We start from the raw sequence: 24,902 nt of genomic DNA, 5'->3' as shown, positions 1-24,902 counted from the left end.
TTCTTTAATGTTTTTCGAGGCTGTCATCGGAAAAAGAAACATAAAAGAATTTGAAATTGTTTTTTCATTTTAAATGATAGTTTTGTTATACATTATTTCATTCTTTATCTGCATGTCTTACACTTTATGTTTGCAGTGTCCTTGCTAATCCTTAAGACTATAGAGAAAAACAACTTACATTGTCAGTATCTGTGTGCACTTTGTGTAGATGGTTTCTGCGAGTGTATCTACCTTGTTTGTCATCTTTTACTGAATCTCTTCCTCATTCCATCCCGCAGTTCTCTGACTCTCACAAGCACCTTAGCTCTTTGAGTTTAGCTGGAACAGGCAGTGAAGAAGAAGAACAGGTAACTTCTGCCAAATGTATTAAGGGCCAAGCAAATTATGCATAGTAGCTTTTTAAAGAAATGTAAGACATAAATATTATTTTGTTGCCTGTCTGCTGCAGAAAACAACTTTGTATGTATGTAATTGCATGCCTGTCTATTTGCTGTGCTTTTTTAATGCCTGTCCGTCTAACATAAAAGTTATGATTATTTATCAACATAATTCTGATGCCAAGTAATCGCCCATTGATAATAATTAAGCCCTCTAGAATAGCTCATATCCTTTAGCAGGCTTCACAGACATGATTTAATCTGCAAGCACAACCAACCAGATTTAGACATTGAAACAGTATCCCCTTTTCTAAAGATGGGAAATTGCAGTAAAGGCTGCTTGTGTTACATGCATAGAATAAGGGAGGAAGCTTGTTGAGGAGCTGTGACCAAAATCTAGATCCTCTGAAATCTGCCTAGACCCTTGCTTTAAGTACAAGGTTACCTTGCACTGATGCAGAAAGTGTTTGCCTGATGATAGTGGCTGACATTGCTGCTTAGAAGTCTGAGGTTCAGCCTTCAGTCAGATTTCGGCTGTGAATTTTGCTGAAGTGATGTTTTCAGGACTTGAGTACAGGCAAATAGATGGCTTGCTTCAATCAGCAGCCAGCCGTTCTGGCTGATTAAAGGCCAGTTTCGAAAGGCTCTGAAGAGTCCCTTTTAGTTGTCCGCAGCTGGAGTCATGGTAGAAACAACACAGGGGGTAAAGGGAAAAGTGTTTTCTAGAAATAGGAGGAGGGGTAGAGGGGAATTGCAGAAAGGAAGTAGAGAAGCTAGTCCTGAGCTGACTATTTCTTGGTAATTATGCAAAATTTATTTCAAGGCCAGCTGCAGCAGGGCTCAGCAAAGATTTCTGGCCACACTCATTAGATTCCACAGGCAGCTGTTTGAAAAACTGCTTATATGCAGTGAAATTTTGCTATTTTTAAAGAAAAACAACAGAACACGTGAAGAAGGTATTTCTTGGGAACTGGTGTAGGCTCACTGTAAATTTGTCCAGTCCAGATGCATATTCGCTAACGGAGGATTTATGTCTCCCTGTTGTTCCATTAACATCACTCTCTGACTCACTCGCTGACTCCTGAGACACAGTGGTGACTATGTGGTTGCTCAGCTTTTTCCACATGCCCCATCGTTTAGCTTAGAGCTCTCTTCATCCCCGTCCTGTTTCAGAAAGAAGCCAGAAAGAAGCTTTACTCCCAAACCGCAGTGTCTACTATCTGGCATTTCGGAGAGATTAGGCCTGCTTCTAGAAGTCAGAGGAGACCAGCTCGCAGGGCTGAAGAGTTTGCACAATGCAACCCTGAGTTTTTGGGCAGCAGTGACACCTTGCTGCGTCTTGGAAGCTTTCCTGGATCGAAGAAGGGAGGAAGGGATCACAACTGACTCATCCGGGCTTTGGGGATGGGGCTTCCTCATGGCCCCCCACCTTGTGCCACCCAGCACGACCAGCTGAAGGACAACTGAGCCACGTGCACAATGAGATTTGGAGAAAGGGGTCTGCCAGCCATCCCCTCCTTCCGCAGGCTTCGCCCCGGAGCCAGACCTCGTGGGACAAGCAACTTCTGCAGCCAGCTCAGAGCTGGCATTCACTCAGGCTCCTGAAATTTAAGTAACAAACCAGATTCTTGATTTTCCAGTGTAATGGCCAATGCTGAGCATTGCCAATGAGAAGACATCCAAAGTTCTCGAGGAAAAGCAGAAGCCAGAAGAAAGGCAGGCAAATAATGACGTGCCTTGAAAGAGAACATGTGCTACGTCCTTATCATGGAGCTGAAATGTCAATGTATTCACTGTTAGGTACTAATGTATAATGCAGCCACATATTGTTTGTTGTACATTAGTCATGTTTGAGTACTAGACTGCAGATATTGTGGAGGGAAAATTAATGAGAGCATCCATTATTCAGAATGGCTGAGCTAGTTTTTTTTCTTAAATAGAATGCATGATTGGAAGCTGTGGATCCAGCCTCTGCTAAAATCAGTGGGAGATTTCCCCTGGCCATTGAGGAAGCTGTAGCAGGACCTCGCTACACTACAGAGTATCTTTTGGCTGCAGTGCATAATGCAGAATTCTACTTGCAGAAAACACTGGCGCTTTTATCCTCCCTCGACACTATCCTGCTCTCCCCTTCTGCCATCCAACCCCCTCAGTAAAATACCATTTCCAGAGAAAGAAGAAGAAAAGAAGAAGGAAGAAGAAAGCCCGCAGAAGAAAGCATGACAAAGGAGGAAAGCTCCTCTGATGAAATGAACAGGAATTTCAAGCCTGCAAAGGGAGTGCTGTCACGAGTTGTCAGAGGTCATGTTAATGCCATGACAGATAGTTTGGAAATACTGTTTTGCCTATTTGCAAAAACTGAATCTGAGAGAAAGGAAGAACCCTCTTTAGAGTCATTTTTCATAAATTTTTCAATCTCCTTTTTGCCTCAGCCCTGGGACTAGGGTAGTTCTTGGTGAAGGGCACAGGCAAGCTGGATTCCAGCTTCGTGAAAGTACTGCACCCCTTGGAGCATTAAGGAGTTGTTTCTGGATGGGTTATTGGCCTGTAGTAGGAATTGTCCATCATTTCCTTCCTCAGAGTAGTCTGCAAATGAAATTTTACATTTCAGGTAAACTTACTAGTTATTTTGCAGATATAAATACATGAGGAGAAAATGCAAGCTGACTTAAGTGTCAATGCCACTGATGTTTGATTCTTTTGTCTTTAGGAGGGTGTTGTAGAGTTGGAAGGGACCTGATGATATATAGGAAGCTAGAGATACTAGACCCCAGCAGAACTGTGGGTAGGAACAACACCAGTACTCCACGTGCAACATTAGGAAATGCAATGTATTTTAAAGAGGTGTCAAAAAGAAAAAGAGGCAACCTTAAAATAAACATGGGCCCTTATTTGTAGAATTGTTATTTTATTGTTGTTTATTTGTTTCTTTGTTTGATTCTCTATTTGGGGATTTATTTTTTTTCAGGTTACATTGGGTCCTTCTTTTAGATCTTGCTCTACAGACGGTCAGCTGTTCCCTAGGCATGGAAGTGCTAAAACTGGAGCTCCCCAGATATCTGACAATACCGTCTTGCCTGCAGCCAGTTTTGACACTCCACCTGAGCTTTTCTCTTGCTTGGATAATTCTGCTGCTAAACACAAGCTTTTAATAAAACCTCGGAACCAGAGATCCAGTAAAATGAGAAGATTTTCTCAGGTACTTGTGAAAATAAACAGTGTCACCTTTGACACAAAACCAGGAAGTCCTTACTGGACTTATTTCAAACTCAGATATAAGAAAAGGCAGATTTCGGCATGGATATTTCATTGGGCTTTAATAGCTGTTATTTGATGAGGCTACGTATCGGGAGCAGACACTAGGAACAGATGAAATATTAACTTCTTAACTCTTGATGCAGCATTTTATGTAACAATTTTTTCTTAAATTTACTGTGCAGTACAATTTAGTATCTTGTTTGTGATGCAGAAGTTGGGGCTGATTGCACAACTTCTTACTTAAGAAAATTTTTTTGCAAAGCGTTATGGTCAACTTGTGTACTTTTCCTAGTCTGAAAGATCCTTGAGAGAGTTAGAGTCTTTGAGAGAGTATTGATGGCAGAGCAGTTTTAACTTTCCAAATATAATTGGGCTTATATTTTCAAAAAGTACAGAAAGAATAAGTTATTACCTATTAATTGGAGCCAAATTCTGTACATTAGGACTGTTCTGAATTCAGCCCTCTCTGTGCCCCAATACTTGTAAACCCTTTATGTGCACTACAGAGACTTAAAGTAAGTCTCCACAGAAAAAAAATTTTTAAAGTTTATACTATTAAAAAAAAATTTTAAACCCATCCTTTTAAAACACCATTTATCTGATTCTTTGTCATATCTTATGAAGGACATAGTTTAATTTTTCTTCTTCTCTTCTCTTTTTAGAACTGAAGTTTGCAGCTCTTACCACAGTATTTGCACTTTATTGTTTGTGGTTTCTTTCAGTGTTTTAAATACATTTAAGCCATTAAATTTGCTTGCTTAACACCAGGAATATTATGCCCTCTGTCTCTAAATATTAGTTAGCTGATATTCTGTGTTTTCCAAAATCTGTGAGTGATCTTTGGGCTCGGTAGAGCACCGCTGTGCGCAACACAATGATGAGGCCACTTATTTAGAAAAGCATGTAAAGCAGTAACTCACTGATCAAACCTCCTCTTCCATTGTAACAATGTTACCGAAATACAATTGCTTTGTCCAGTCTGCCTATAAACTGCCAGATGACTGGTTTTCCATGGAGAGTGTTCACATCTTTCGATAATCTAATTTTTATTATTTTCCTGCCTGACTCTGTCTGTGCACCTTGCTTCTGGCTAACTGATGTCTTCTGCTTTTATGTTCCTGTGTATATGGGTTGTGAATGCAGGTGGCATTGCAGCTCTGTCTTTGCAATTACACTTGCAAAACAAGAAGTTGGAAGAACCCTAAAAGTATCTTCAGAGTGCAAGTTTTGTGTTATTAGAATTAGAGCCTACATCCAAAATACATATTTACCCAACAAACTACAGTGAATCAGTGAGCTAATACAGGCACCATATGAAAAGGCATATTCATCAGCTTAATAATGTGCTTTCAAAAACCCCTGTATATTTAGCCAGTCCTTACCTGAAGCTTAATCACAAGACCTCACAGATAACTACATATGCATTTATAAACTTCTATCAAATACTCTAACTCGTGAAAGAAAAAGAAGACTTTTACACAAATGAGGCAAGGCTGTAATGCTGTATGGCAGTGGGATTAGACAGAAGACTGCCATATGTGGGTAGATGCTCAGCTGGCATAGAGTGTCATAACCGGATGGACTTGGTAGGTTTTTGCTCTTCCTTCTGTGTACCCTTCCCTCTTCAGATTCATGCTAGAATGGGTTGTTTTATTTTTAATGCTAGTATGCAGTAGCAAAATACAAAGGGACAGATTTTCCTCTTTCAAGTGCTGCTTTTTCTCCAAGAGCAACACAACATACCCAGTATGCTCTGGGGAATCAAGTGCCAAGGACGGTCTAATGGCCATTGTTTTGATGAACTTCCCATCTACAAAGGCATGAAATCACTAGTTGTGCAGAAGAAAGTGTCACTGATTGCTTTTATATTGGTTAAATACATTATTCCAGGATCTGCTTAGATAAAAAAGCATCCAATGTGTAGGTTAAGAAAAAAGCGAGCTCAGCATTGGAGGCAAGTATTGCCTTCCTCTCTAAGGTCTTGGTTGTAAATGCAATGATGAATAAGAAAAAAAGTAAATCTGTACGTGGTGATGGAGCTTTCTTGAATTTCTTTCTTGCAGAGGACCCAGTCTGAATCTCTGACTGATTTGAGCTGTACCCCAGAAGAAGAAGAGGATGATGAAAAGGAGGTGCAGGCAGACTTGCCAGATGCTGTATTCAAACCCAGCAATCAAGAACTGCCATGTGGCACAGCTGCAGCGCAGGATGTGGCTACCTGGCCAAAGCCCAGAGTGCCTGAGGACCTTCCCCCTGCTTTGAGACCAGCGATGACTCAGCCTACTTCTGAGTCTGCTGTTGTATGGGAAGCCCTGCTACCAGAGAAGAAACCGGAGGGCTGCCAACCAACACTGGAAACGTGTGTGAAGTCTGAGTCCTCATTGCTGTTAGAAGGCAAAGACTCCGCAAATTTTTCCTACTCCAGTCCAGACAGAGAAGTACAAAGGCAAGAAGATTCCTCAGAAACACTGGTTCTATTGTCTGGGGATGTGAATGATGTGTCAATCAATACTTTAAATCAAGAAAATAAGGACCTTCTTACTGTGTTTTCAGTAAATAAAATACCATCTGAAGAAGATATTTCAATTAATAAGAATACTATTGTTTTCTTGGTGGGGTCAGAAGAAAAGATACGGCAGGATGATCAGATACCTGTGGAAATGCCCTGTAATAAAGAGGCAAAGAAAGAGGTTGTTCTATTGTCAGAGTCCAGCAAGCAATTTTCCACAGGTTCTTTCCAGCCCATGGACTCGTTCCATGTTTCACATCCTGCTTCCTCAACGCGGATGGGATCATCTGCTTCCTGCTCTGTAGAGAAAACAAAGATTGCACAAGAGGCAGCTGCTTCTGGTAAGGAGAATAGTCAGTTCCTGGTCCACAAGGAGGAACTTTTGGGGAAGAAAGCTGAAAAAGCAGCCAATGAACTCAATGCCCTGAGGAAGTTTTCTGTCTCCTCTGCGCGGGAGAGACCAAGGACCAGAAGCCTACACTTCCCAGAAAGATCAGAGTTGGAAAGCCCGTTAAATACCGGATTCTTCCTGTCCAAAGCAAAGGTCTCCTCAAGAAATGAGAAGCAGAAAGAAGACTTGCAGAAGGGATCTGACCTGGAGGAGGAAAAAAGCAGCAACAAAAAGCAGGCTTTGCTGCCAGAGTCCAACTCTGACAATACAGGCCAACCTGCAGAAATTTTGGCTGGCTGTGTTTCTCCGGCTGTTGATTCGGTGCCGGTGCCAAATGATTCTTTGGTGGTATCTCCGAATAAGCCAAGCTGTGAAGATAAAAGTCCTTTTCAAGTGAAACTTAGATCCACCTCACTGTCCTTGAAATATAGAGACAACTCATCACCAGAATCAAAAGGGATTAAAAGATACAGTGCAGAGCTTCATTTAGAAAATGAGGGATTGACTTCCTTTCTAAAAGGTGATAAGGCACAGATCAAAAAAACAGCCGATACAAATATCGGTGATTCTTTAAATGAAAAGATCAAACCCAAAGCAAAGTCCTCTGAACAGCTTAGTAGCAAACCTCCGTTGCCTAAAAAGCCAGCCTTGCAAAACATAACTGTTCCAAATACTACTGCAAACAAGGAGAAGCAGGACAAAGCCATTCACTCTCCTGAATCCAGAAATGAAGACAGAGACTTGGAGAAAAAGTCAAATCCTTGTAAAGTGCCTGGTAAGACTCACAAAACTTTATAAAGTTCTATTAACTCATAAGGAATGACCTTACCTGTAAGAAAGCATGAGGCAGCCCTGTCATGTCAGTCACAACACTGGTGAGCACGAGCTGATGGCTCTGCCTTCAGTGATGTTGTTCCCTGATTCTCCCTTGCTAAAAACATTATCAGAAGGACATCAGGGAACAAGCAGCAGACAAAATAAGATATTTTTGCCTGTGATTTTTGCATTTCAGGGCATTGTTTAAAGGATGTAAAGGGATACTCAAAAAATAAAATGCATTAGCAAGTATTGTGAAACAAATATCAAGCCACTAAGTGTCCCCATTCAGAGCTGCTGTATGGCAATTCAAAACCCAGGAGCACACATTAAGTGCAGTGCCCTGTGTGGGATGAGTGACTCAGACCTCTAGGCCTTCTTTTTCACCATAGCATTGAGGCAGAAATACTAGTAACTGCCTGGCATGCTCAACAGACTATTTATTTATTGTCTTCTTTGAGCTTTGCTTATTAATTTATCCATCTTTATCATTATTCATTCCTTGTTTAAAAACAAAAATTAACTACCCTGCAGCTTCTTGGAGTTTAAAGCCAGGAGAGACCGTAAGATCATGTCTACTGCAGATTGTTAAATTTTACCCTGTTATCTGTATTATATGATTGGGTTAGAGTTTAAAAAAAAAAATCAGTCCTCTGGACACCTATTGTGTGCTACAGGCAGAGAACAGAAAAGACTGGAAGCAGCACCACTGTCTAAGGTCTTTGCAATGACAATAAACAAGTTAGGTGAAGTATGCTCAAGCAATCCTAGGAGGAGACCTCAGCTCTTCACTTCAGAGAACAGCCAAAAGGGGAAAAAATCTTTAGGTCTTCTGATACATGGGAGACACTTCTTCCCTGCCCTGAATCTGTCTGGTCACGAGTTTGATGTTAAGAATGTAAGGAGGAGATGCTGGCCAAGCAAATGAAAAGGTTTCTTTGTGCCCTTGCAGAGCTCCCCTGCATGGTTGCTCTTCTCCAGTTGGGATCAGTCTCTGAGCTTCAGAGTGGGGGAACACCAAGCCAAAAGAAGACCTCAGGACACAGCAGGCCACTTGTCCTGTAGGGTGACAAAAGCCTTTTCCTGGCCCCAGAGGCAACCTGCTGACGCCCTGAGTGACAGCAGATTCCATCTGCTGCAGCATCACAGATATTTTTGCAGGGCACCGGCCACGTGTACAGTTTTCTGCTCTCCCAGTGGCCGTAGATGAGGGGATTCATTGCCTCCATGGCTGGACACGGGAGCTGTCCAGCCAGAGGCTCCCCGCATCCCACGGGCAAGGTGGTTTCCCTTTGTATAGTCCCAACACTCCCTTTAAAGGCATTTTCTCCTCTGCCCTGCCCTGAGGAATAGTTGATTATTTGTAGTGATGCCCAAATCTCTGATCGATTGAGATTTTGGGGAGAGTCATACCAGGAACAAGCGAGGAGGAGATCTAGCACGGTAGGGTTGGTCTGGCAGAGGACAGAGGAAAGCAGCAGGAGTACCAGTGCTCCTGCACACAGCCTTTTTTCACATCCCTCTTGCTGTGTCCCAGGGTGCCTGCAGCAGGAGCAGGGCAGGAGACAGTGAGTGCTGGAGGAGGGAGAAGGGGAAGAAATGGAGCTGGGGAGCACATTTCTCCTCTTGTTCCTCAGCCCTGGGGTGAAGGAGACTCCTGCCTCCAGGCTCAGGACTGTCCTCTGCAAAATAGGGTCTGCAGGTGAGAGCTGTGCCCCAGTCCCCCTGGCAGGGATGCACACACCTGGAATTTGAACCTGGGGCCGCAGGTCGAGGAGCCCCGTTTTGGACACGTTCCTCTCCACCTGACAGTATTACACCAAATCTGTATGGCCTGGGGTTGTTTAACACAGTGGTTCGGATTGGTCTCTGATGGTAATCTTATCCGCTGCCCTACTGATCTTACTGTATCAACTTAAGCAAAGCTGCTACAGTTTTCCACATATTTCCAGCTTGGAGTCCCTCAGTAATGGGTTCTGATATGTGGGCGTGTCAGGACTCAGAGAGAGTTTTAATTCTAAATACAAAGCAGTCTGCTCCAAACTGACCTGAGGTTCTTCCCACCCCACCGCAGACATTTCTCCTTAGACATCTGACCAAGCACCTCCTTGTGCTAAGTTGCCACATTAGCCTGAGCTGGCCACCTAAAGTCGTGGGTGAACGAGGTGTGCCCACCTCCTCTGATTGCCCTGGCACCTCACCATAGGAGAGCCACGGGATGTAATGAGGGCTTAGCAGGGCAATACCCCAGCCCAAACATCATTTTAAGCTCTTTGAAACGTTTGCCTCAGCCCAGTGAGTCAGGAGTGTGTCTTTGCAACCGCAAGCAGGAGAAACCTGACAAGCACAATCAGCACAGCCCTTCATGGATTGCGTGGCTTACCAGCCACCTTTGGCCTCCTGATCTGCTGGGACACCCACTTCTTTTTTTTTTTCATCCAACTGCCCTTAATGCTGGCACCCAGCTCTCTGCTAGTCCTTGAGTTCATCAGCCCTTTTGAAGAGCTGTGGTCACCATCGGAAGACACTTTATGCTGTCAGGGAGTTTCTTCCCACTGAGTGTTAGGAAATCCCTGCGCTGAAGAAGACAAGCTGTGAAGCGGTGATGTAAGGGGGTGCAGTTCCCTTCTCATGTACAATTATCTCGAAAAAGTCAGTTTGCTGTGTCATGGGGTGAGTAGGAGCAATTTGGTTCATTCAGTTAAATTTTTAGCTTTTCAGCACTCCTGGTACCAAAGGCAGTGGGAGGGCTGGTGGGGTGCTGGCTTACCGCCCCGGGTGAAAGCAGCACTCCTGCTCTCCAGAGTTTTCTGGGGAACTAGTGGGGGATTGCTTGGCCTCTCTCAGGCTGCAAGGTGACTCTTTAATGGCTGCATGAAATTAGTCACCCCAGGAGGAGTAATTCTTAAGTTTCTGAAGCTAAAGGCACAAGTCTTTGCAAGAATTAAAAGGTTAAGCTGTGTCATTTGGGGTTGATACACTTTGCTATAAATCCTGTAAAGGGCAGAAACAATTAACATATGCTAACAGGTTATTACAAGAGCAAAACTACAAGCAATACCTGTGTGAATTTGCATATTAAGATATATAAAAATCAGCAGCTGAGGAGCTGTAGCAAGGAGACATGCTCTAACAGAGGAAGGGAGCTCGGGGAGGGACGGTGAACATAACGGTGAATGAAATTGGTGTGTATTGTCTGTCAAATACAGGCTCTGAAATGACAAGAAAAATGTTTCTCTCTACATAAAAAAGACATTACTTTAATGCTGCCCTGGCTACAGCTGCAAAGAAAGCTGTCTTTTTCGAAAAGAAGTTGCTTTTTCGGTTGTGTCAGGCTATTTTGCAATATGGCTGTTTTCCAGCAGCGAAATAGACTTCGATGCAAACATAGCAGTTTCTTGTGTAAAAAAGACTCTCCTGGCATCCATGGTATAGATCCAACCAAAAGTCAAATACCTTGCAGAGCAGCTTAGAGAAGAAAGAAATGTCAGAAATACTTAGCCAAATCTTTTAGAATAGCTTTGTCTGAAATTAAGGAATTGGGTGTGTACACTGACACAAATGCATGTAGTGATTTAATAAACAAAGGGAAATATGTAGGCCGGGATATACTAAATGCCATATGCATTTGTAAAGCCTATCTTAAAATAACTGGTGTTTTATAAATGAGCAAAGCTACAACAGTGTGGAATTAAATATGCATGCATAAGCAGTGTTATAAAACAATGACACTGTTGTATACAGGGGGTGTTATCTCCCTGTGTAAAGTTGTTTGGATTAGTTTTGAGTATGTTTGCTTTTAAAATATGCAGGGAATCCACAAGTTAGCTTTGCTTGCTGTTAGAGGTATGACTTTCAAAAGGCTCTAATATTCTGCCTCTGACCTTTTGCCTGCACAGATGTATGGCAAGAATAACCACTCTTTGCAGTCCTTGCAGGCATAAGATGTTCATTTTCAGGTATGAGATTTAAATGTTATAAAGAGCCTCTGCTATATTTTGTGTGCACAAAGGCTTTAGATTTAAAGGAAACGGGTACAATATCTGAGGCCATCTCTAAAAAAAAAAAAATCAATCCCTAAATCTCAGGGTAATGTTAAGTATGTCTTTGCCGCGGTTATCCATATGAGCAGCGCCCCCCCCCCCCCCCCAGATACACCTGTATATACTCAGTATATCTGTCTGTCAATAGACAGAAATAGGTATGTATTTCTCTTTCACTTTCTGTGTGTGTATAAACCAATGCACAATAACAAGTCAATGATAGATCTCCTTTTGTACATAAAGATTCATGTTTTATCTTCTTCTTATTGTTCACACAACCAGTCTGGCACACATTAAAGGATAATACACAGCTATCAATGAGAAGTGTACACATTCATTTCCACAATATTTAAGCAGAAGAAATTTCATTTATAAGATCAGAGCTTTAGTCTGAAAAAAAAAGCTGCTTTAGTAAGATACTGAAGGAAAGAGATACCTGCATTTAATGGGGCTGCAGCAGGGGAATATCCCCCCTTAGGGAATACTGAGACAGCCCACCCTGCCGCTGTCAGACCCAGCAGAGAAGAGCTTGGGTGATTCTGGTTTGTGGAAGGGAATTGAGAAGGTGGCTGTGGTTCCCTTGGCTTCAGGGCTTATCCTGGGGGGTCAGTCTGGAAGCTGCGGACGTGACGAAGAACACAGACGGAGCAGCTGGTCTTGCGACTGTCCGTATGTGTTTGGTGGCTGTGGGAAAGATGTGAAGGGAGGGCTTCAGCAGCCTCCGGGTGGGGTTTCACATGGCAGCAGAAGACCTCGACAGCCTACATTAAATGCTAGTTTTAATACATGGTGACATTATGCACAAAGCAGCTTGATGACTTGACAAGTTCTGACGTAGTATATTCCCATTGTTGGTGACTTATCCCGATGGGAAGAAGGGGCTCACTTGCCTTTTGAAAAGCCTGAGGCCAAGCCAGCTCCAAGGAAACCAGGGAAAGATGCAATCACGAGGTTATTTGTGAGTGAACGAGAGACAAATCACTGCCAGCAATATCCTTTATTAGCTTATGAGGTTATTAAGTAACAAGTTGAATAGCATATTGTTTAAAATAACATGTTGTAATAAGAACTGAAGAATATGATTCAAATTCTAGTTTTATTCAGAAAATCTCCCGAGTGTAACGCAGAAGCAAGAGGCTCAGCCCTGCTTCACCAGAGAAGTGAAACATGGGGCATATGTGACGGCTGTGGCCTCTCAAACTCACCCAGCTTCCGATGGAGAATGCCACCACTTGCATTTTGTACTATGTTGTCTCCCTAAAAGTGGCATTTACCAGCTGGGAGCTGTTGTGCTGGCTGCTGTGCTGTGCATGCAATGTGCAGCAGAAGCAGGAATTACATTGTGCTTTTGAGTACTTTTGGTTCCACTCTGGCTATCCGGTTCTTTAAATGCTGTGCTTTGCCACGTGGGGAACCATAAAAGCGCCCAGACTACCTTATGACCAGATGAGGTAAGACAGGGAGAGCTTGTTCAAGGTGATCAGACAGTCGCCGAATTCAGGAAGGTGTGCAAGCAGCACTTCTCTTGCGTACAGGCGCTTCCCAAGAAAGCTTTTGGCCTCTTGGTGCCCCTCAGGGTACCTAGAGCTTCCTAGGAGAGTCTCAGACCACCTTAAACTACCGACTCATTTCACTGTACTATCTCCTGGATTACTTCACCACCTTTCATCCTTCTGGCTGGAACAACGGTGCATGTATACTGCCAAGAAACCTTCTCTAGTTGGAGGTGGGAGGATGTAAAGACCTCTGGGCAATGGGAAAGATAATAAATAGTGAATATGACTCTTCTACCCCTTACAGTAATTCTGGCTGACAGATGAGGTAGCAAATCCTGCACAACCCGTGTGCATCTGATGATTTTTTGCTGAAGATAAGGTATTTCCCCTGCCTTGCCTGTCCGCCTGGCTCTCTGCCACAAAGACTCTCACAGGAACAAGGGCAGAACGTAATTGCTTAAAGAAACTAGAGAGCCCCTCCCAGAAGCAGATCAGGTCTTGATCCTCTGTAGGTGATACTACTCTGCTGTCCTAAGTCAGGCCTGTACAGATACATATAAAATCTTTAAGATGATGATAAAGAGCTTTTGTTCCCTACTATCACAGGAGCATTCTGATACCATCTCTTATGGGATGATCCTTGTCTCTAATTCGGCTGCCTTCTAATTGGCATGACTAGGATGTCTGGCGTCTCATCAGGGAGAGTTGTCTGAAGAGCAAAAGTGCTTGATGCCTTCATTAGAGTGCCTGCCTTATGAATAACACTGTTATAATAGCAGCCTCCAGACATACCGCTGTGGGACTGGGAACCCTGTTGTGCTGGGCGATGCAGATCGAAATAACAGAAAGATGAATCCTAAATCCGTGAGGATAACAGAGAAACAGGAGCACAGGTAGTAATAAGACCATTACATGTATCGCAGTAAATAGAGCCTGGGCATAGCAGTCATTTTATTGATATTGATTGTATGTTGGGAGCAGAGGTGGAACAATGTGCAGTTCGGTTGGTGTTTACAGAAAGTTCCTGTGGTGTGACAGGGAAAATGGGACAAAACACAAAGGGTGATTTTGAATCACAGACACTAAGTACATCACTAGCAGCATCAAGGCAGAAGCCAGGTTCCCAGTATCATGGCAAAGCTGGTAGGTGGATTGAAAAGGGCCTTCAGGGTAAAGACGTTGGTGTTTGTGAGCACCAAGATGTTACAGACAGTGAAGGAAGGTAAAAAGGTGGTGGAAACGGATGCGTGTGGTGGTGTGTCTGTAGCTGTACAGAGAAGCAGCCCAGTCTTCTCTGGGCTGAGAAGAGGCCTGTGCACAGGGGGAAAGGGTGTGTTTGATGGGATGGATTTACTGGATGAGTCCAGCAGGGCACAGGGAGGCTTTGGTGGGGAAACACCTTCGTAATATTGAGCGTAACTGTCGGATGGATATTCATTATAGGATGCTAGGAAAACGAGTCAACTAATTATTTGGATAGAAGGTAACTGAAGTGAAAAGCTACTTTTTGTACTGAGTGAGGGATCCTCACCTCTGAGGAACACTAGACATCACCATCACCTTCAGTAGTGGCAGTCAGTCTGCGTATCACAGTAGTGCTTTGAGAACTGATGAAGCGTGGCACCTGGTTTTACTGGGCAATGCACTAACAGGTCCTGCCCAAATTGCAGACGACCTAAAAAGGTGCAATTGGTGCAGATGGGTTCAAGGGCATGGCCTACAAGCAAAGGATGGAATGTGATGGCAGATGCATTAGCAGGCATCACATCAATTTGGCTTATGAAGCTCCTAATGGAAGTTTGTCCTAAGATATTCAGAGAATATGGGTTAGCAGTCCTTGAGCTGCTAGTGGTTATCTTGGCAAACTGCGGAAGATAAGAGAAGGCTCCAGAAGGTAGCACATCTTGAAAAGGGAGGTGAGATGAAGAAGAGAAGGAGAGAGAAAGGGTGTTACATACCACTTAACTTAATGTGAACTGCTGAAAGGAATAATTGAGCTATTTCTAAATGTCTACAAGATAACATAGATATAAGTTCCAACCAACATGACTTGGTCAAGAGCATTCAAATCAAATGATAACTGGTATCATAGGGCATTCCTATAAATATAATGACATTCCTATAAATACAGTCTTGGTGAAGCTACTCATTGGGTTGGTGCAAAGCTACTGAGTGTGCCAGCTAATGATTCACTGTCATATTAGATGGTGGCCATCTTAGGTCTGACACTATTCAATATATTTAAGGACATAGGTGACAGAACTAAATGTGTGATTATTATGTTTGCAAGTATTACCAAGCTGGAAAGCCTGTGGGCGCACTGGAGGACAAGAATAGAAATCAGGGTTACCTTGGGAAAGTACAAACATAGTTTGAAAAGAATATTTTCGTATACCAAGTAGAAAGTTCTGTTATATGTGCAAAAATAATTTGATGCACAGATACAAATGGGGAATGGAAGAGGGGAAGTAACACAATCTGGAGCTCACAAACTAAATACGAAACAGCAATAACATCATTGTGCAAGAAGCTCATCATACTGACTGATGTGTACAGGAGACCATCTCAGGTGAAGTGGAGTAGTCCTTCCACTTCACCTGATGCTAGCACCATTTCATCTCAAGTGCTATATGCCAGTTTTGAGCACTGTATTTTGAAGATGATTTGGACCAAATTAGGACAATTCCTACAAAAGCAAGAGTTATCTAGAGAATATGACCAATCAGAAAAGTTAAAATAGGGAAAATATGGTCTAAGTCTTCAAATGCATAAAAGGCTGCCACAAGGAGGCTATGAATAATCTGCTCATTTCCGTAGCATATAGGAAAAGAAGTTATGGATTCCAATTAGAGCAAGGAAGATTTAACTTACCCAATAGGGAAAAAATCGAGTAGAAAAAGAAAAGCCAAGCCATAGGATAGGTTGTTTAGGGAGAGTCTGAGATCTGTCCTGTCTTTGCAGGGTTTTAAGAACAGGTTGGATGATACATATTTGTCAGGAAACATGTGAAATTGATCTTGTAACTGATTCTTGCCTTGCAGCTGAAGGATAGACTAGATGACATTGTGAGATCGCTCCCAGCCTTATTCTCTATCATTCTGTAAAATTAGACAAAATTAAGTGAGGGCAGCCAGCAAAGAGAAGGGAAGAAGATTATGGGAGAAACAGCTGTTGGCATAGAAAGATGGGGTGTAGGTAGGATGCAGAGAATTGAAGTAGCTTGCTGTGCGGGAGGGAGGGAAGCTCGTTCAGCATCTAAGGGCTCTGCTTTATCTGTGCTGCATTTGCACAGCTGGACTTTCTGGCTTGTTTCTTTCAGAGGTTTCCCTGCAAGATCACATGAGGTGAATGTGAAGGGAAATGCAGGCATCAGCTGGCAAAACATCTTGCTTTGGCCTTAAAGCAAAACTTGTGCTTTCTCTTTTTGTGGTTTTTAGCTGACATAGGTTTTACAATATTTTCTTGCTCAAGTAACTAGTCCGTCTCTGATGAGGTACAATAGTGACTTGAGAAAATCCCCAAGCAAAGAAAGTTTGTGGGCTTTCATAATGTGCCTGAGTTTGCAGACTCCAGCTCTTGGGAGAGCATCATCCCTTTCATCTCCTATGCCTTTATGAGGCATCTCAAATGTGCCTTCAGAGACATTTGCCTGCTTTCCTGAGCGGGGCCACGTTCCCCTACATTAGACTGTAGCCCTCCAGAAATGCGTCTGAGAGGTCCATGCGGTCCTGTGCTGGGTGGCCCAGCTCTACTCCAGAACAGCAGCTGAGCCCCGAGGGACTTTGGGGCAGTAATGCTTCCTGGCTGGGTCTGCCTCCTCCTGGGTCCCTGAACAGGATGCTGACTAGGTAACAAACTTTTCCTAGGGGCAGGATAATGTGTGATTTGAGGATGAGAAGCTTAGCTTCTGCTCTGAAATAGCCTTCCATAAATTTGGGTACATTAGTGGCTAGAAACGGCTGGGAAAAGTTAAATCGTCTTTCCTTATGGCTCTAACATGGCTCTAAGGGTGTTAGTACTGTTCTTGTTCCTTTTTCAAACCATTTTTTTAGTTGAAAAACTGAATTTTGGGTGCAGCAGCCAATGAAGAAGTGGAGAACCTGGGGGCTGCAGCCAACAGAGGAGCTGAGGCTCTTCTCTTGATCCAGTTCTGCTCAGTGTATAGACAGGATTTCCCTTCACAGAATATTTGAATAGGGGGTATTTCACTTCCCCATACCTCTGGATACTGCTCATCCCTGGGTAGCAGTTGTGAGGACAGCAGGGTAGGACTTTTGACCCTTTACTCTAGGAAGTGCTTTTATTTTCTTGTCTCACTGAAATCTCAGTTCTGGTAGAGCATGATGAATGTGACTGGCCCCAGTGGAGAACACGGCCAGCATCAGCAGGGATAACTCAAAGTAAACCTTACGTAAAAAGACCGTAAATTAACCTTGTGGTTTTAGCACTATTTCTGTGTGATCAGACGCCACAGACTGTTGTGCTCAGTCACCCACAGCACCTGTGGGCACCAAGGGGCTGCGTGACAGAGGCTGCTCCTAAAGGGGTGGAAGGAAGGCAGGAACCAGAGTAAGGCATCAGCTGCTGCTGCATGGGCCTGGGAAGAGCAGGAGCCGAGGGCAGCCACAGCGGGGAGGGGGTTGCCTTTGCCACACCACGGTCCAGCTGTGTCCAGCTTTGAATCGGCTGCTGCTTGTCTCTAAGAGGCCACGAAGCAGATGGGAGGAGGGGGCAGAGGGCGAGACCTTGGAAAATAGGTGGATTAATGAAGCTTGATTCGTGTTTCTGCATCTCCCTCACGTGAGGGCAATGACACTGCGACTCTAGCCGAACAAAGATGCAAAGCATTTTTCACCAGTAGAATGGTAACTTAAAACAGGGAGCACAGGAAGATTGCTCTCTGGAGACCAAACTAAACAGAATTCCTATTTACCCAGGCTGATCACACATCCTGGGACCAATCAGTGTATCGAGCAAGTGCAAGCTGAAGCTAATTACAATTCTCTTTCATATAACCATGTACATAAATAATCTGTCAACAGAAAGAAGCGTGCCTTCCCCCGTGGCTGCTGGAGACTCCGGAAGAGATCCTGACACTCCTGCAGAACCAGCCTGGATTTCCATAGCAAGGCAAAAGCAGAGGGGCATGCAGCAGGAACAAGAACTCAACAGAGAAAAACTTGCGGCTCTGGATGTTAAGTCAGATACAGAGAAACAAAATAAAGAGAAAGAACGAACAGAGGTACTTAGGGTACAAATTTGTGATGCTTTCATATCATCTTCCTGTAGTATTCTTTGGATCTACTGCTCTATTACCAGTCATGCCGTAATGATTACAGATGCTTAATGAGTATACTCGTAAGTAAGAAAGACACTGCTCTCGGAAATGTGTTACAGATTCAGAGTTCTCTGATTGTTCAGATACGTGATTTTATATCTCCAAGAAATCCTGGAACTATGTGAGATGTGTAAAATTTTGTGGGTGCCCAATACTTACTTACCAGATCTAATGTGTGTATTGCATGCTAAAATACCCAGGATGAAGTGCTAAATTGTACAGTCTCAGATCTCTCTCAATACAGAGGGAATACATTCTTGTTAACTATCCTTCTAAGCACAGCATTTCATTGAACCTCTTATACCGCCTGACTGATTTAACACTGAATGAACAGCTCGGTCCCAGAAGCTCCTAGGTAACAATTTTTAGAGCCTTGAGAAGTGAAATAGGATAAAAATAACTTTTGCACTTGCAGACAGTGCCAAGATAAAAATTCTGGTTCTGTGTATATGGATAACTCAGACGGCCATGTGGTGCCATGGAATATGGGCTGACTCTGCCTCTTCAAAGATCCCATGCAAAAGAGGGTGATGCCTGTAGGAAGTAATCTTCCCAGATGACAAAGGTGTGCCAGCAGAAGTGCTTGGCATTAATCCAGAATACTAACAAGGCTTCCCTGGTACTGGGCTAGCTCATGGAGACAGCAGCGTGCAAGTGCTGCCTGTATCACCTCTGGCACAGTAAGAACCCTGCACTGATGCAGGAGCATGTTTGTCCTATACCAGTATAGCATTCCCAGTGCAAATGGCCTACTTTCTTGCTTCAGGTGGTACTGTTAGAAACCCAGATAGCTGTATTATATCCTGGAATAACAGAAGATCTCTAGATGGTGAAAAATAGCAGTGGTTAGATTAACAAGAAATAATACCTAATAAAATGTCTAGGGAAGATTATGAACTGCAATAATGTTCAACATTGTCATAGCACTTAAAACACCAAGGGTTTAAATGATCCCAAAATACAGTTTCTGTGTCAGAATAGGAAACTAGAGATTTTAGCTGGCAATGTTCCCTAAAATTCATGCCATGCATTTTATTTCCCTGTATCAGCTAACAGAGAAACATGCCAAGATGCTCCTGACTGCAGCATGTGAGGCTGGGTGCCACTGTACTACTCCCACTTTCTCCTTCTCCCACATGGCACCAGGCAGTATCGCTTCAGGGTAGTTTTTGATACTGGCAAGAAAATCCATGGGAGGTTGTGTTCAATTTCTTTTTTATGGAAAATCCATTTACCATCAACTGTCCAAAAATACAGTGCCCTAACCCACAAAATTTGGGAGGTAGAAGGGAAACATGAGAGAACAAGGCTGTTTCCAAATCCTATATATGTTAGTAGAGGTATGCAAAGGGCTTGAAATACATTTTGCATTGAAGACTATAATAACCTACTCATAGATACCATTTTGAATAAGAGATACAGAGGCATAGTTTTAATTTGTAGAGTATCACGGATGCTAGCGTGAAACCACTGGAGCTTTCTGAACAGGTATCAGCTCAAGTGAGAGGACTGGGACCAGTCTATGATGAGCACATCTGGTCTTTGGACCATGACAGGCACTGCATCCACTCCCTTTGCTCTTCCAAACTGGTCTCATTCTCTCTGCATTACCTGGATTTTATCCCTCTCTGTGCCTAGGGGTCAGTGAAGCAGCAATGGAGCAAACCTTCACACTTGGCACCTAAAACCACTTCTGAAGAACAGAGGAAAGAGACAAAGTCTGAAATGAAGGAGCTGCTGCTGAGAACCAATTCACTGTCACATTGTGTCCCCGGTAGGAAATAAAATGCTTAAAATGTAGGCTGCTATCTCACAACCTTGTCAGAAGAAATCCTGCTTGAGTGTGCTGGAAAACAAGTAGGCGCTAGGTTGTAATTTCTTCCCCAGCCCCACATCAGTAAGGGCAAACTGTTTTCTCAGTGCTCATATCTGGCGTTTTATTTGGTGGCATATTCTTTTGACCACTTCAATTACAGAGTAGTCAAAACTTGTGTTGAAAGAAATGCAAATCAAGAGTGCTAGGCCATTTCACAGGACTGGGTCCCAAATGCACTATCCCAGTGTAAAGTGTAAAATGTATGCAAAATTCTTTTCAGTCACATTCAGTTTTAATGTGGTTTCCTCAGCAAGCTGGAATGATTTCATCACAAACTGTCTGCCCATCAGTCCTCCCACAATAACTTTGAATCTTTTTAGTAAATTCAAATTTGAAAGAAGGGCAGCAGTTTTGAAGATAATAAAATTCCTGTGACTTGGGGGCTAGGTAAAGGAGGAATTCGCAAATGAATGCTCTTGCTAATGAAAAGACTCTTTCTTCTTTGGCCTGGGTGTTAACATAAGGCACAGCAAGGAATCCAGGTCATCATGTTGGTTTTGGTAAATTTAGGGACTAAAGAGATCAGTGTTGAGAAAAACATTGCATTCTTTTGAGCACAGAATGGTTATTTCCTCAATAACGTATTGCAGAAGAAGCTTCCATGTGAAATGTAAAGATTTTCTACCTTAGAGCAGGGCACAGGAAGTTTTTAACGAAAGAGCTAGCGTGTATAGCTGTACAGCAAGCGAACATAACATGTCCATGTGTTTTATTCACAGTAGCTCCATCACCACCACTGGAGGATAAAGAGGAAATAAGCCACTTGAAGAAAGCCAGTAATGCTGCTCCAGATCAGCCATCGTGGATGGAACTGGCCAAAAAGAAATCGCAAGCTTGGAGTGATATGCCACAGATTATAAAATAGAACGATGCGAGCAAATGGCATCTTTCATAATTAAGTCAACTACTTAACTGAACTTCTACAGATCAGCTAATCACAGTGAAGAATCTCTTGATACTGGAGAAGGGTTTTATTATACAGCTGTGGAGAAAGTGTGCAACAGATGCAGTCAAAACGTTTACCTTCAACTTTGTAGCAATCAGGATCGCAATGGCAATGGATTACTTACATAACGCTAAGGACATACTTGCACTTTGGAAAATAAAACTATTGCTGTATGTATTTCCTGCGTTTTCTGCTTCTAATGACATTTGCATCAAAACAGGATCTTTGCTAAACTTTGCTGAACTTCTGTTGTTGCTAGAAACTTCTATTTGTCATGGTTTTCTCTGTTTACATTTATAAATTGTGCACTAACATCCTGATTCTGTTGATGCGTTTCACTGCAATCGCCTGACACTCTTTCTGTCAAAGCTGTTTGGCCCATGGAGGTTTTCATGAATAGCTGCTAGTGAGTACTCCATTAAAATGTGTTGCTTGAGCTGCATGTTTGCCTAGCTGAGCCAAGTGGTCCAGTTTCTGGGCTTAGGTGACATTTCATGAGGCACAAAGACACACATTTATGCGTGACCACGAATAAAAATTCCTCAGCTCCTTCTGTGAGCAACCTTGGTTGCACAGTGTTTGCAAGCAGGCGAGCAGTAAGGAAACTGAACTGCAGCGGGAAGCTCATCAATGCATTCACAGTTGCTTTTCTACCTGAATTTATCTGGTTGCAGCTGTCTTTCCTTTATGTGAAATCATCATTCTCAATTAGGAGGCTAGGATTAGTAGCAACAGACAATATGAATTTAGTTAAAAAATAAGAACTGAAAAGCCTTGAGCTAGAGTCCAAACTGAAATGCTGGGAAAGACTGTGAACTTCATTGCGGCGTCAGCTTCACGTATCATCCCCTACATAATCTTAATTATTCTCATTAAAACCAGTAATGTATAGCATCTCTGTACTTTACTAACTTTATATAAAATTCTCAGGCTCATCAGCCTGAGTCTCCCCCACCAGTTTGGGACTCCTGCTTATGAAGGCTCTTCACCTTCACCTGTTTAACAAGATTGACAAGAGAAATCATTGCTGCTGATTGACCAAAATCACTCTGAATATATTTTAAGACCTCCCTCTGAGCTGAAGAAGCAAACGACAAACCCCGTTAGGGAATTTCTTTGAAACTAAATGCCCTACTGCTAAGGCAAGCATTTCACTTTGTGTATGTGTGAAGTACTACCTTAGCACTGCGCTCCCTAGGTTTATTTATGTTTATATTTGTGATTCTGTTTTTCTTGTGGCATTAACATTCTTTTTGGAAAAATGTAGGGAGACTTTAGGAAACCTAGGATTTCCTAACACCTGCATTTGCAGTTTCAAAATCTTTCCTTCTCTAAGGAGGTGGGGAGGAAAACCTGAGCTCCCTCAGTAATGACAACTGCATTTTGTAATGAATAAAGAAACAGGGCATTGGAACATGTGAATATCCAAGACACTGATAACTGTTTTCGGACAGGTTGTCTTTCATCGTCAAAAACAGGAGGAAGAAAACCAAGTTTTATATTTGTCAAAGCCTTTGGATAAAGCCAGTCAGCCTACATCGCTGCTGAAATCAGCCTGCATGGCTGCTGAAGGCTTGACGCAGCCGCTGCATGGACCTGCTCCAGCCCATCACAGCAGCTGTCAGTGGTCCCAACACAAACGGGTTTCTGCCAGCTGTCCCAGGGTTTTCTCCTTTATGCAGATCACAAAAGGCAGTGTGGGCATTCCTGCTGAAATCAGAAGTGGCAAGATCTGTTAAACAGATCCACAAAAGAAATAGTAACTTAATTACAGGACATGCAACCTTGGGCTCAATTGCCCGAAGGTTGGTTGTGCAAACAACATTCACCTTGCTTCCCCATGAGCAAGCATGCACAGTCCTTAATCTCAAGTGATATTTTTTTTCTATTCAAATTATACTCTAGGACCTACAATAGAAATAGATACATTTTTCAGATACAATAAAACCCATCTTAACTCCCTCTCTCCAAAACACCCTTTCTGTAATAAATAACTAATTAGCATAAAGTGTAATTTTAAGATATGCTGTTACTTTTTGTAGCAATCTTGAAAAAAAAACCAGCTTCTGTATTAAAGGAATATAATATATAAAAAAGGACCAAATTTGTATTCTCTAATTATTGCCACACCATGCAAAGAGCAGAGTGTTTTCAGGAAATGTAGTTACGGGTACGGTCTGTCTCCTTACAATTCTCTCCCTCTTTAAAATGGTTAAAACAGTGTTGAATTGTGACTGAATTCCGGGAGCATGACCTGTGCAGCTGTGTGGGGAAGAGTACAAACCTCTTGGACTATCTCCTGTTTTCATAGATGGATGCTCAGGAATAACAGTGACGAAAGGCAGAGGTATCATGGCAAAACCTTCACAATCTCAAGACCAAGCCCCGTCATTTTGCAGACATGTCAAGGAGAGGAAGTGAGGGGGCGGCCAGCTCTTAACAGAATGCAGCCCTACTCCTCGTGCGGCATGCGGGATCTGAATTTGGGAGCATGCTGAGGCAGGAAGCGTGGGGTGGACATCAGCCTGCATTCTGCCATTGACTACGATGTTGTCCGGGTATTGCTGCCTTAGGGCTTTTGCTGTCTCAACTCGCTTTTGGTTTTTAGCACTGAGTGGTTGCAAATGACTGCCATGAGTGGCGACAACCAGCTTTGTGGATCCCTATGAGCCCATGAGCAACCTTCACCTGACCTCCAAGGGAATGGGTCTGCAGCCCCACAGGCTGCTCAGGCCTACATGAAACAAACTCAGGATCTTGACCAATTCTGCCGTAATTATGGAGGAATTTAAGTATCTCAAAATATGCTTTGGAGAAGCAGTAACATGATGTGCTTCTTTTCATGCAATGCATAATTACACTGGAACTGATTGCCATAGGAAGTTGTAGACACCAAAGGTTTAGTTGACTTCAAAAAGCAGCTAGACGAATCAGTGGAAGACAAAATCCATCAAGTGCTGCTCAACATGAAAGCCGGGGCCTTGGCTTGGGAAAGGCTTTGGGAGCTGGAGCGGCTGGTGGACTTGTCTTCTTCATATTCTCCCACCACTGCCAATGGCTCTTTGTGCAAGAGAAGACAATTGGCTACCTGGACCCCTGATCTGACGGCTAGGGGAATTTTTATTTTCTCAGGGCGTTGGTCTGTACCCAGATTTCTTCATTCTAAGTTGAAGGGTCATGTAAGTAGGTCTTGCTCCAGCTATCTTGTCAATAGGTAGGCAGAAAATAGTTTTAGAGCCTGTGTATTCTTTGGTCAAATGGCTCGTTTGTGGCAATGGAAAGATACAAATACAAATATATTTTTCTTCTCTGTATGAACAGTGATTTATGTTTCACACTCGATACCACCAGAAGAGCCTTTCAGATCTGATCAGCTTTCCTAAGGACGTCATTGTACTTTTCCAGCTGAGAAGCAATATGACTGACCCAGGCTGATCCATTTTGCTCAGGCAGCTGCAATATATATTGTTGGTGTATAACATCTACCAGGGACATAAAATGTAAAAATTCACCCTTTGTTCATGACTCATGCACATAAACTAACATAGTTTGAATTACAGTCAAACAACAACAACAAAATGGATTTGAAAAATGGAAGAGTTTCCTCTCCCAGAAGTGCTTCATGAGATATCTTTGGCTTTCCGTTTAACAAGGAAGGTGACAGTCTGCAAGCAGTTGTCCTTCCCAGCAGTGAAGGACCATGTACAATGCAAATGAAATCACATATCAGGTGTCTTTCAGCACAAAAATTCTAGATTTGGTGACTTATGCAATTTACTAGTTGGATTATCCTAATTAGCTACCTCCTAATGTTTAGTAATTTTAAGTAAAAAATTACAACTAAATTATTTT

At 42.9% G+C, this 24,902-nt stretch overlaps 1 protein-coding gene across 2 annotated transcripts in view; it reads left to right on the top strand.

Annotated features, from left to right (window-relative positions):
* Positions 1-23,154, top strand: part of CRACDL (CRACD like) — a 44,670-nt gene extending 21,516 nt beyond the window's left edge. The window contains exons 6-11 of one of the 2 annotated variants that reach the window (XM_069770045.1): positions 279-347; positions 3,346-3,576; positions 5,699-7,310; positions 17,933-18,132; positions 19,867-20,002; positions 20,827-23,154. In XM_069770045.1, coding sequence (XP_069626146.1) covers positions 279-347; positions 3,346-3,576; positions 5,699-7,310; positions 17,933-18,132; positions 19,867-20,002; positions 20,827-20,969 — 2,391 coding nt within the window. In that variant the 3' untranslated portion in view covers positions 20,970-23,154. Of the gene's footprint in view, positions 1-278; positions 348-3,345; positions 3,577-5,698; positions 7,311-17,932; positions 18,133-19,866; positions 20,003-20,823 lie in introns of both variants that reach the window. The other variant, XM_069770044.1, reaches the window with a different exon arrangement.
* The last annotated feature ends 1,748 nt before the right edge of the window (positions 23,155-24,902 follow it).

This window comes from Haliaeetus albicilla, chromosome 25 (genome assembly GCF_947461875.1).
Source record: "Haliaeetus albicilla chromosome 25, bHalAlb1.1, whole genome shotgun sequence".
NCBI classification, from domain to species: Eukaryota; Metazoa; Chordata; class Aves; order Accipitriformes; family Accipitridae; genus Haliaeetus; species Haliaeetus albicilla.
The sequence above is the reverse complement of the archived record's forward strand: the minus strand, read 5'-3'. Positions and strand labels throughout refer to the sequence as shown.